This window comes from Mustela lutreola, chromosome 6, assembly GCF_030435805.1.
Source record: "Mustela lutreola isolate mMusLut2 chromosome 6, mMusLut2.pri, whole genome shotgun sequence".
NCBI lineage: Eukaryota > Metazoa > Chordata > Mammalia > Carnivora > Mustelidae > Mustela > Mustela lutreola.
Window position 1 is genome coordinate 47312701 of NC_081295.1, and position 13185 is coordinate 47325885.

The following is a 13185-nucleotide window of genomic DNA, read 5'->3' on the forward strand; positions in this document are numbered from 1 at the left end:
TGCTTTGCAGATCTCAGTTGATTTTCGTGGAAACTGATGAAGTAGATTCTGTTTATAACCTCATATTACAGATGAGAAAACCCAGGAACCCTTTTTTTTCAAGGAATCAAAATCTTGATCTATATAATTTAGTATAAATGAAAACAGATTTTTAAAAAATGAATTTATTTATTTAACAGAAAGACACAGTGAGAGAGGGAACATAAGCAGGGGGGAGTGGGAGAGGGAGAAGCAGGCTTCCTGCTGAGCAGAGAGCCCGATGCACAGGGAGCCCAGTGTGGGACTGGATTCCAGGATGCTGGGATCATAACCTGAGCCAAAGGCAGACGTTTAATGACTGAGCCACCCAGGTGCCCCTGGAAACAGATTTTTGATATCTCACCTTTCACAGTCAGGATAATCTTAATGAAACTGATGCTAAAATATGACTGAAATAAGAGTGTTCTGATTTTTAGAGGTGAATCACTAATAGATTCTTAATAATTGCTATATAGGATTAAATTCAGAGGAAAGTCTTTTGGCAATGTAATGATTTGTTATTTTGTGGAAATGCTTTTCAAATATAAATTAATGTTATGGGGTGTTAGGCAATAGGATTTTATTTTATTTCAGTTTTTAAAAGATTTTATTTATTAGTGAGTGAGAGAGCACATACAAGTGGGGGAGGAGTAGAGGGAGAGGGAGAAGCAGACTCCCTGCTGATCAGGGAGCCTGACGTGGGTCTTGGTCCCAGGACCCTAAGATCCTGACCTGAGCCAGAAGCAGATGCTTAACCAACTGAGCCACCCAGGTGCCCCTTTGCAATGTGATTTAAAATGCCTCTGGTGTTTTAGTATCAGAACCTGGCTAGGTTTCAAAATAAATTTTTTTGCTGACATTACATTAATAATTGTAATCAAAACAGTTTTTTTTTTTTTTTAACTTTGCCTTGCCAAATTAAGCTCATGCAGTTTCAGATAAGGAATCAACCAAAATACAAAACAAGCACCAAATCTATCTAAGATATGATATTGGAAAATGATGTGTCTCAGTACCCTTGTTCAGTTGTTGTGACAAGTGTGTCAGGCGAATCATTAAGAATGGCACTTAGTAGATATCACTTGTATAATTTTACATGAGTAGGTGTGCATAACTTGCCATAAAACAAAGATTTGTACAAATTTAACCATTCCTTATCAAATATGTGTTTCTTAGGGGTGTAAATAAATATTTACAGAGATGTTAAAAAGGAGAACTGCACCACAACAGGTTAATTATCATCAAAATGTTAGGAACTGGTATGATATAGATTTGAATAGGCAAGTTGTTTTGCATTTGTAAAGATAGTTTAAAATATATTTTAGAATGTAAGTTTTGATTTAAGTTTTCACTTAAGTGCTTTAGAAGTATCTCTTTAGAACTTGGGAGTTCCTTGAAATTTACTTTGAATACAGCTGATCTAGTCTAAACATTTTATGCATCATGAACATACTAAAGCCTAAATGGGTAAATTGAATGCTCAAAGTCATGCAGTGATAGTTCTAGATAGAATTAAGGTATCATGTTAGGCCATTGTTCTGTCAGTATAGTGCTCCTACTGTAGCTAAAGATTGGAAAGTTGGAGAATGAATACACATGGTCCCTGATTTACCATGGTTTGACTTAGGATTTTTCAGCTTTACGGTGGTGTGGAAGTGAAACACGTTTAGTAGAAACTGTTCGTTGAATTTTGAATTTTGATCTTTTCTTCATGCTAGTGATAAGTAGTACAATACTCTCTGGTGATCCTGGGCAGTGGCAATGAGCCACGGTTGCCAGTGACGTACAGAAACACAAGAATGTAAACCATTGACATGCTTATTTTTTACTTTCAATAGAGTAATTAATAAATTCATAGGATATTCAACACTTTATTATAAAATGGGCTCTGTAGGCTAACGTATGTGTTATGAGCATGTGTAAGGTAGCTTAGGCTAAGCTGTGATGTTCAGTAAGTGGGTATATTAAGTGTATTTTTGACTTAAGAGATTTTTAACTTTTGATGGATTTATTGGGATGTCAAGGAAGAACTATAGTTGCTATTTTGCTACAATATAAATGATAGAAAAATCTTTTCAAAGAGTTGAGTTATATTGAAGATGTTTGAAGACTGCTGCTTATTTGAAATATATAACTTCCAAAAAGAATTTATAGCAGCTGTCATATTAATGATTATAAAAAATAACTGTTACTTATTCAGAAATGTAAAATGTCTCTACATATTTGAAAAATCTTGATAAATATTAGGTTACTTAAGTCTTAAAATAGAATTCTGTATCGTGTGTTTTAGGTCTCTTGATGTTTTAAGTGAAGCTGTTTTGAAGGATCTTTCTGTCTTTTATAGAAAAATGGTAAGGTTTATGTTTTTTTCAGTAATATGATCAAACTAAAGTAGTATTATTAGGTCAGACTTCTCAGTAGAGTAATTTCCTAATGAATTCTAACATATTAGGATCTTTTAAAAATGAGGATATAAAATTTTTTACAGATCCCATAGATTAGTATGATAGTTTTATCCTTAAATATTTTTAATTTTGATTATTTTAATTGCTCTATAAATGAAAGTTCTTGAAAGCTTTTCTTTAGTTATTAATTTACCAAATGTCAGGGCAGGACAAATACGTGGATTCACATGATCCCTAAGAAATAGATTAATTTGTATTTGATAAAAAGTAGAGCTTTTTTGAAAAGGTGACATTTTTTTAGAGTAAAAATGAATGAACCTAACCAGATTTTTCTCATTATCGTGAACGTAGGAAGTCATTAAGCATTCTAGACTTTTCCTTGTTAATGTTACCACATATCAGTATGAACAAGTGGGATATACCTATTTTTTTTTTAAAAAGTCTTTATACATTTTGTATTTAACAAGGGACACCTTTTTTTTTTTTTTTTAATAGATTCCAGCAATGGATAGAAGAGTCATTACACCATATCAAGATGGACCAGATATTAGCTATTTGGAAGTAGAAGATGGAGATATCTTTTTGAAAGAAGAAATAAATTTGGAACAGAATTATTCGTAAGCTTTGTTGCTCTTTTTTTCTTTTCCTTTTCTTCTCTCCTCCTCCTTTGTCCACCCCCAGTCTTTTACACTAGTAACACTTACATGCTTAAAAAGAAAAATTGGAGAATCCTGACGTAAGTATGTATTTATGTTTATTCTTAGCCTTATTATAAGAGAATAAGTGCATAATTATTTGCAGATGTAACAGAATTAACTATAAATATAAAAGGAATACAACCATCAAGTTAACAATCTGGTTGAATAAGTGCATTTATCTTAGCTACCTTCCCAAACCCTGCTGAAATTATAATAAATAAGAAAGGCATATTGCACTAAAGAGAGCAGGAAAGGAGAAAATTGAAGATTTATAGTTTTTGAAGTTGGAAAGGGGCTGCTGAGAGCAATGACTTAGAACAGAAAAAAGACTAAAACAGAATTCCAGAAAGGCTTAAGAATTAGAGGTAGCAGATTTTATGAAGATTAGGGTGAGTTGTTAGATTCAGAAAAAAACATTTTTAGAAATTCTAATATAGAGCATTACCTCTTTTTGAATCCCATTTACCCAAATGATTGCCTGTCCCATCCATCTTGACAGAAAGATTTGCCCTCTAGAGAGTTTGAATCTAAGAGGAGTGCACTATGGATTTTTTTCTATGAGAACTTGACTGGTTCAAGAGATAGGGCCTATAGTGACTGACATTTGGGAATTCTCCAACAAAATATCCCAGGTTCTACATTATCTCCCTGTAGTGTGGCCAACCACTTAACAAGCCCTGTTTTGAATTTCCAGTCTTCGTCTTAGACTCACTTATCAACTGGTTACAGAATTACTTTCCTTCTACTTGATAAATGACTTGTTAAAATCTTTGGGCATTCAAGTCATTTACTATATATATATACTTTGTATACTATGTAGCTTACTGAGAAACTGGTCTTGGGTTCCAGAGGTTTTTTTTTAATCCCTTTAGCATCTAGGTTACTTGCAGTCTCTGATACCTGATTATTTTACTTTTCAAAGTATTTTCCTATATACTATCTTTTTTTTTTTTTAAGATTTTATTTATTTACTTTGAGAAAGAGCCAGCAAGAGCATAAGCAGGCCGAGAGGCAGGCCGAGGAAGAGGGGGAAGTAGGCTCCCCAGTGAGCAGGCAGCCTGGTGTAGGACTTGATCCTAGAACCCTGGGATCATGACTTGAGCCAAAGGCAGATACTTAACTGACTGAGCCACTCAGGTGCCCTATACCATCTTATTTCTAACTTTCACAGAAATAGTAGAGCCAGAACAAGTAAGACTATCACACTGAATTTCACTAAAACATGTAATTTGCTCTGGGCCACATAGATAAATGCAACTAGAGCATGTATATTTTTTGTGTTCTTTGACTAATATGCTGTATGTATTCATTTGCTCAAAATACATAGTTCTGTTGTTAATCCGTAGCTTCTAAAAATGAGTTTCATATTTGCTTTTTTTCTAGGGAAAGTTTGTTCAAGAAGGCAAAAACAAAAGCAAAAAAGAAGCCACGTAAGCGTTCAGATAGTTCTGGAGGTTATAACCTTTCAGATGTTATTCAAAGTCCACCATCCACAGGTTAGTGAAAGTATCTTAGGATATATTTCCTGATCTAATCTTTCATGTCTCTGTTCTCTAATTCATTTAACATGTATTAAATACTATTGTATGCCACTTGCCAGGGTTAGGGTTAGCCTATTGTAATAGAAAATAGTCTTTGTCTTAGGGAGGCTACAGAAAATGATAGTATATTGTAATAAATATTCTGACTGAAGTTTGCTTTGGGAGCACAAAGGAAGAGCCCATATTAGTCTGAGAAAATCAGGAAAGACCTCTTAGAGGAAAATAATACGTGAGTTGCATCTTCAAGAATGAGGAGTTAGCCAAGAAAAGGAGGCAGGCTAATAGACATACAAAGCAAAGGCATCAATATGCTCCCAAGACTAGAGGGACTAGAGATGCACATTTCTTATGCTTGTAGTTCAGCTGAGTCAGCCATATAGGGTATGTGCATATAGGTGGTAGTTGAAAACTGGTCAGATTTTAGAGGCATTTTATGCTAACCCAAGGAATTTTAATTTTATTCTGAAGGCTGTGGGTAGTTAGTTGATGGAGGTCTATCTATCTACCTACCTATTTATATATATCTTTTTGGCGGGGTGGGGGGAGGAGATTGAGAGCTGGGGGAGGGGCAGCAGGAGAGGGAGAGAGAGAATACCAGGCCGACCCCATGCCCAGCGAGAACCCCAACACCATTTGCTGTCACACCCTGACATCATGACCTGAACTGAAATCAAGAGTCAGACACTCCACCAGTTGAGTCTCCCAGGTACCCCTAGTTGATGGATTTTTAAGGCATCTGATGTGAATGAATAAAGTTTATGTTTTTAGAAAGACCACTCTGTCTAGTGGCATAGAGGGTTAGAGATAAACAAAACATGGCACAGATACTATTATCACATGGATTAATTTCATTTATATCAGTAATGTCATGTGCATTAGGTTATAATCTAGTAATATAATACAACACATTTCATATCTATGCATTATGTGAGCTGTTTGAAAGTAAAGGTTATGTAGTTTTTCTAAAATTTTCGTTTATTTTGGAAATCTTTTACTAAAAAGATGAAGAAAAATGGAAATCTGTATACCCTTCATTCAGATGTATCATTAAGCTCTTACCACATTTACTTTTTCTTACAGACTTTTATTGCTATTTTCCCTCATCCTCCAAACCTTCTATACATTTTTTATAGATCCACTTAGAATTTGGATGATATTTTAATGTGAATTAATATTAATATGACTTTCCTAAGAATAAGGATATTATTCTACATAACTACAATATTACTATCACATCTGCAGAATCATCGCATCTAAGACAACTGGCATTAATTCACTAATATGTAGTAGTATAATCTCTGTCCAGATTTCTCTAATTGTCCAAGAATGTTTTTGTAGCTTTTTATGTTTTGACCTTAAAAAAGATCTAGTATTCTATGAAGATAGACATTGTCTTTGCTTATAAATGTCTTTTTAGTCTCTTTTAACTAGAGCAGCAGTTCTCACATCTTTTTTTCAAAAGTTCAGGCCAGTGGTATACTAGATTCATTTGATTAGATCCAGATTAAACTATCTAAATTTTAATAGTTTCTTTAGATAAAAATACGGAAGTATGACCATAAAATACTGAGACTGCAGTATGGCTTTAAGAAATGATATGTGTGTTTATAGCAGTAACACATAAACAGGTACAGTTTCTATAAGCAGTATTTTCATAGTCAGTCAGCCTGATAAAGTAAGTTTGAAATACTCAAGTGCACAGTTTTGTCCCTGTGGGGGGAGGGGAGGAGTTGTCATTCAGAGTAAAGAAAGAATGTCTTTTTATGTTTAACATGATGTACAATTGAGTTACTTGATGTTTTGGTAATGCTCAAAGAATAAATCATGTCAAGAATAGTTGTTTTAGATAATACAAAAAGATATACAAAGGTTAATATACCTAAATATAAAAAAGATCATCATATACCTAAATTGATTGATGAAGCACCGAATATAGGTCTTTCACATTTACTACATCTCCTGATTCCTATTTTAGGACCTTTCAAAATGTAAAATTCTGTGATTTTGTGTTCTCTGTGTTACATGAGTTACCTCTAGTCCTTAGAAGGACACATGGGTGGATTGATGGAAAGATGGAATAAATGGAGAGACAGTCATGAAACTAGTGATTTTTCCAGTCACCTAAAAGACTTAGGGAAAAAGCATATATTTGGTTTTATTTATTTATTTATTTATTTATTTGCAAGACCATGAGTGGGGGGTGAGGGGAGGGTGGAGCAGAGGGAGAGGAAGAAAAACAAATAGACTCTATGCTGACCATGGAGCCTGCTATGGGGTTGGATATCAGAACTATGAGATCCTGACCTCGCTGAAACCGAGTCTTACAGCTTGATTGACTGAGCCATCCAGGCACCCCATTTGGTTTGCTTTAAGTTGTGATATAATTAGCACAGGTGTTAGAATCTTAGCATTTCATAACTGGAAGAGACATTAATAATGACCTAGTTTATGTCCCCTTTTTTAAACCTGAGGAAACAAACTCAGAAAACTTCAGTGATTTGAGGCAGTGACAGGCAGAAATAGAATTTATTTTTTTAAATTCCAGTACTGTGTTCTTTATGCTGTACTACTTTATTTGTGGCCAAAGCAGATGATGAGTTAGAGGTCAAATTTATTTAATTTTTTAAGCTTTTATTTATTTGAGAGACAGAAAGACTGAGAGAGAGAGAGAGCACATGCCAAGGAGAAAGGCAGAGGGAGAAGCAGGGAGCCCCATGTCGGACTCAATCCCAGACCCCTGGGATCATGACTTGAGCAGAAGGCAGATGCTCAACTGACTGAGCCACCCAGGTGCCCCTTAAAGGTAAAATTTAAACTGGGGACCAAAAAGACTTCTGTAAGTAAATTTATTTTTATTGGTCCTTAACATTAGACAAAAGGCATTCTGTAAAAATGTTTTATACGAAAATTAGTTGTGGGCCACTTTAAACCTCATCTTTATTCATTAGATTTATTTCTGACTGACCTTTGGGAGCATTCTGGCATTAAATATACTCTCTTTAGAGAAAAATTTGCTGCTGGGGTGCTTGGGTTGCAGAGTTGGTTAAACAACCATTCTTGGTTTCAGCTCTGGTTATTGATCTTGAGGTCATGAGATCTAGCCTTGTGTCCTGCTCCATGCTGAGTGTGGAGTCTGCTTGGGATTCTCTCTCCCTCTGCCCTCCCTGCTCATGTTCTTGCTCTCACTGAAATGAACAAATATGTCTTTTAAAAAAAAATTCGGTGCTCTTAAAAACATTTAAAAGATTGTGGGTGTGCTGAATGTTGATTCCAAACTATTTTAGCAGTGACAGCAATGAAAGAGGCATTGTCAAAGTGATTTACTTTAAAGAAAACACACTTATTTGAATTTGAATGTGTGAGAGCTGTTTTATTTTGAAGTTATTTGTAAAACTTTTAGTTACTTGTGGTTAATAGCTCATATATGTGTGTTAATGTTTCTTTGCTGCCTCATATAGATTCTACTAAAATTGAAATATGTGAAAAAAACACATGAGCTTAAACAAAAGTTTATTGTTTTCCCTATTTACATCTGAAATGACTCTGATGTATGAATGAATACAGATACCAGATATGTCAGGGAGACAGGTATTTAGGTTGCCTAGGAGAATTAAGGGTATGTACATTTCATAACAACCCTTTTGCTTTAGGTGATAAGCTAATTAAAATAGCTTTCAATCCACAGATTTATTTTTTTTCCCCAGAAGTAAAAATCCTCCAATAGGCCCCAGTTTACTTAAGCATAGACTCTGCTACTGGGCTAGTCTGTTAACTGGAATAGAAAGGCTACAATGTTCCTCCCACACAGAATGGGGCCAGTACCTCTCTGCATGGGTATAGAGAACTTGGTACAGAGAGATGAGAAAGGGGAAGGTCTGAAGTTTATTAATTCTTTTTTTTTTTTTTTTTTTTTTTATGGAGAAGTTCTGAATCACTTCTTAAAGAAGTGCCTTCCTTCGGTTCATTGCATAATTGTTGTGTAATTGAAATGGCTGAAGCTATTCTTTAAAGTCTTCTCCATTTCAGTTTTTTACTTTAACTGATTTTTTCATCAGTTAGCTTGAATTGTCAAGATTTGATACAGTGAATATAATATAAATGTTATTAAATCTCTGGATAAATGGAAGTTTTTAGCTCTATTTAGTTCACTGAATGTAATATACTTGTTTAATATATATGTGTTTAAATATTTTTTAAAAATTTTACCTTTCAGGATTATTAAAGTCTGGTAAGACCAATTCTGCAGAATCTCTTCCAGAACTGTTGACATCAGACTCTGAAGGAAGCTATGCCGGAGTGGGTAGTCCTAGAGATTTACAGTCTCCTGATTTCACAGCAGGATTTCAGTCAGAAAAACTAGAGGTTTGCTTTTATTTATTAATGTACTGTTTTCTTCAAATTTTAGATCTACAGACAATTTATCTTTAGTTTTTTATTATTTTTTGCTCTATCTTTAAAATTCTCTCCTAGCTGGTTTATAAAAATAAATATAATATGTGTAGTATTAGTTTTCTCAAATTTGCATTATGTTTCTAGTTTTAAAGATTCTAAATGGCAGTTTGAGCCTTTTATGACATTATATTTCTAATCTTCTTTCTGCAATTAAAGTATAATGTTGATATGGGTGGCTCAGTGGATTAAGCCACTGCCTTCGGCTCAGGTCATGATCTCAGTGTCCTGGGATCGAGCCCCGCATCGGGCTCTTTGCTCAGCGGGAGCCTGCTTCTCTCTCTCTCTCTGCCTGACTCTCCGCCTACTTGTGATTTCTCTCTCTGTCAAATAAATGGATAAAATCTATTAAAAAAAAAAAAAAAAAGAATATAGCAACACTGTATAGACCTATGGAAGAATATATTTATAGCTAAATTACTTGTCAAAAAAACTGTCAAGGGGCACCTGGGTGGCTCAGTCAGTTAAGCTGCTGCCTTTGGCTCAGGTCATGATCCCAGAGTCTTGGGATTCGAGTCCTGCATTGGGCTCCTTGCTCGGCATGGAGCCTGCTTCTCTCTGCGCCTCTGCCTGCTTGTATGCTCTCTCTCTCTCTGACAAATAAATAAATAAAATCTGTAAAAAAAAACAAACAAACTGTTAAAATAATTTTGAAAGTAAGCCTAACTTCAAATTCCACATAGTCTCTTTCCTCTATCATGTTGTTAGGGGCAATACAATCTGAAATGGAGTTCTCTGATTCTAGCATAACTGACATTATGCTGCAGAATTTTAGTTTGGTTAAACTCTGGGGAGGCCATTTTTTGGCTATATCTTAACCTTTTATTCCATAATCATTCATCTATGGGAAAGTAAAGTGTCTAACTTATTAGATACAGTCATTTTTCTCTAACCCCTAGACCTCCACAGAACTTTTAGGACTTTGAGAAATTCATGAGACAATGGAAAATTTACCCATTCTTCTTGGTATTCTAGGCCTCACGAATTGATTTTTTTTTTTACGTGGTTTTTTAAATTTTTATTTTTATTTTTTTTTGTGTTAGATACTATATTAGGTGCCTGCTCTTACTCATTTTTTAAAGTTTCTTTTTTTTTATCTCCAGGGGAAAATTAAACCGTATGTTAATGGTATACCTCCTACATATTCTAGAGAAGATTTAAAACCATGGGAAAAATCACCAATACTTAATGTATCTGCTCCACAGACCATTCCAAGTAACAGAATTGATACTACAAGCTCTTTAAGTTGGGTTGCTGGGTCTTTCAGGTAGGATTTTCGTTTTGTTGTGTGCCTATTTGAGAAATATTCATTTTTAGTCCAGTGGAAATTTTATTGAAGCACATTTTACAAGTATTAATGTAAATTTCTAATACACAGAAAACTACCTATGTGCATACAAATTAGTGGCCCGCTAAAATAAGCACTTTTCCCCCTAGAATTTAGTTCCCTTTGTACTGTCATTTGTGAAAACTAGCAAATACTATATGACACAGAGATATCTATATCTAGATTATTGATTTAATAGCTCTTTTTTTTTGATAGTCTTCCTGAATGGGAGTTTTAACTAATATATACTATTTTGTCATTTGTTGGCTTACTTTATCCTTTTTTTTTTTTTAGCACTTTTTTTTTTTTTACACTTTTTCAAAGGATTTTATTTAACAGACAGAGATCACAAGTAGACAGAGAGGCAGGCAGAGAGAGAGGAGGAAGCAGACTCCCCACCGAAAAGAGAGCCTGATGCTGGGCTCGATCCCAGGAACCTGGGATCATGACCTGAGCTGAAGGCAGAGGCTTTAACTCACTGAGCCACCCAGGTGCCCCATATTTTCTACATTTTTTTTTTTTAATTTTTTTTTTTATAAACATATATTTTTATCCCCAGGGGTACAGGTCTGTGAATCACCAGGTTTACACACTTCACAGCACTCACCAAAGCACATACCCTCCCCAATGTCCATAATCCCACCCCCTTCTCCCAAAGCCCCTCCCCCCGGCAACCCTCAGTTTGTTTTGTGAGATTAAGAGTCACTTATGGTTTGTCTCCCTCCCAATCCCATCTTGTTTCATTTATTCTTCTTCTACCCACTTAAGCCTCCATGTTGCATCACCACTTCCTCATATCAGGGAGATCATATGATAGTTGTCTTTCTCTGCTTGACTTATTTCGCTAAGCATGATACGCTCTAGTTCCATCCATGTTGTTGCAAATGGCAAGATTTCATTTCTTTTGATGGCTGCATAGTATTCCATTGTGTATATATACCACATCTTCCTTATCCATTCATCTGTTGATGGACATCTAGGTTCTTTCCATAGTTTGGCTATTGTGGACATTGCTGCTATAAACATTCGGGTGCATGTGTCCCTTTGGATCACTACATTTGTATCTTTAGGGTAAATACCCAATAGTGCAATTGCTGGGTCATAGGGCAGTTCTATTTTCAACATTTTGAGGAACCTCCATGCTGTTTTCCAGAGTGGCTGCACCAGCTTGCATTCCCACCAACAGTGTAGGAGGGTTCCCCTTTCTCTGCATCCTCGCCAGCATCTGTCATTTCCTGACTTGTTGATTTTAGCCATTCTGACTGGTGTGAGGTGATATCTCATTGTGGTTTTGATTTGTATTTCCCTGATGCCGAGTGATATGGAGCACTTTTTCATGTGTCTGTTCGCCATCTGGATGTCTTCTTTGCAGAAATGTCTGTTCATGTCTTCTGCCCATTTCTTGATTGGATTATTTGTTCTTTGTGTGTTGAGTTTGCTAAGTTCTTTATAGATTCTGGACACTAGTCCTTTATCTGATATGTCGTTTGCAAATATCTTCTCCCATTCTGTCAGTTGTCTTTTGATTTTGTTAACTGTTTCCTTTGCTGTGCAAAAGCTTTTGATCTTGATGAAATCCCAGTAGTTCATTTTTTCCCTTGCTTCCCTTGCCTTTTGCGTTGTTCCTAGGAAGATGTTGCTGCGGCAGAGGTCGAAGAGGTTGCTGCCCGTGTTCTCCTCAAGGATTTTGATGGATTCCTTTCGTACATTGAGGTCCTTCATCCATTTTGAGTCTATTTTTGTGTGTGGTGTAAGGAAATGGTCCAATTTCATTTTTCTGCATGTGGCTGTCCAATTTTCCCAGCACCATTTATTGAAAAGGCTGTCTTTTTTCCATTGGACATTCTTTCCTGCTTTGTCGAAGATTAGTTGACCATAGATTTGAGGGTCTATTTCTGGGCTCTCTATTCTGTTCCATTGATCTATGTGTCTGTTTTTGTGCCAGTACCATGCTGTCTTGATGATGACAGCTTTGTAATAGAGCTTGAAGTCCGGAATTGTGATGCCACCAACGTTGGCTTTCTTTTTCAATATCCCTTTGGCTATTCGAGGTCTTTTCTGGTTCCATATAAATTTTAGAATTATTTGTTCCATTTCTTTGAAAAAGATGGATGGTACTTTGATAGGAATTGCATTAAATGTGTAGATTGCTTTAGGTAGCATAGACATTTTCACAATATTTATTCTTCCAATCCAGGAGCATGGAACATTTTTCCATTTCTTTGTGTCTTCCTCAATTTCTTTCATGAGTACTTTATAGTTTTCTGGGTATAGATTCTGTGTCTCTTTGGTTAGGTTTATTCCTAGGTATCTTATGGTTTTGGATGCAATTGTAAATGGGATTGACTCCTTAATATCTCTTTCTTCTGTCTTGCTGTTGGTGTAGAGAAATGCAACTGATTTCTGTGCATTGATTTTATATCCTGACACTTTACTGAATTCCTGTATAAGTTCTAGCAGTTTTGGAGTGGAGTCTTTTGGGTTTTCCACATATAGTATCATATCATCTGCGAAGAGTGATAATTTGACTTCTTCTTTGCCGATTTGGATGCCTTTAATTTCCTTTTGTTGTCTGATTGCTGAGGCTAGGACCTCTAGTAGAATGTTGAATAGCAGTGGTGATAATGGACATCCCTGCCGTGTTCCTGACCTTAGCGGGAAAGCTTTCAGTTTTTCTCCATTGAGAATGATATTTGCGGTGGGTTTTTCATAGATGGCTTTGATGATATTGAGGTATGTGCCCTCTA

At 35.5% G+C, this 13185-nt stretch overlaps 1 protein-coding gene across 2 annotated transcripts in view; it reads left to right on the forward strand.

The window, feature by feature from the left end:
* IBTK (inhibitor of Bruton tyrosine kinase) overlaps window positions 1-13185 on the forward strand; it is a 100944-nt gene that overhangs the window by 57293 nt on the left and 30466 nt on the right. For both annotated transcript variants that reach the window (XM_059177213.1, XM_059177214.1), the window contains exons 19-23: window positions 2309-2369; window positions 2919-3040; window positions 4505-4617; window positions 8876-9024; window positions 10215-10378. In XM_059177213.1, the coding sequence (XP_059033196.1) occupies window positions 2309-2369; window positions 2919-3040; window positions 4505-4617; window positions 8876-9024; window positions 10215-10378 (609 nt within the window). The remainder of the gene's footprint in view (window positions 1-2308; window positions 2370-2918; window positions 3041-4504; window positions 4618-8875; window positions 9025-10214; window positions 10379-13185) is intronic.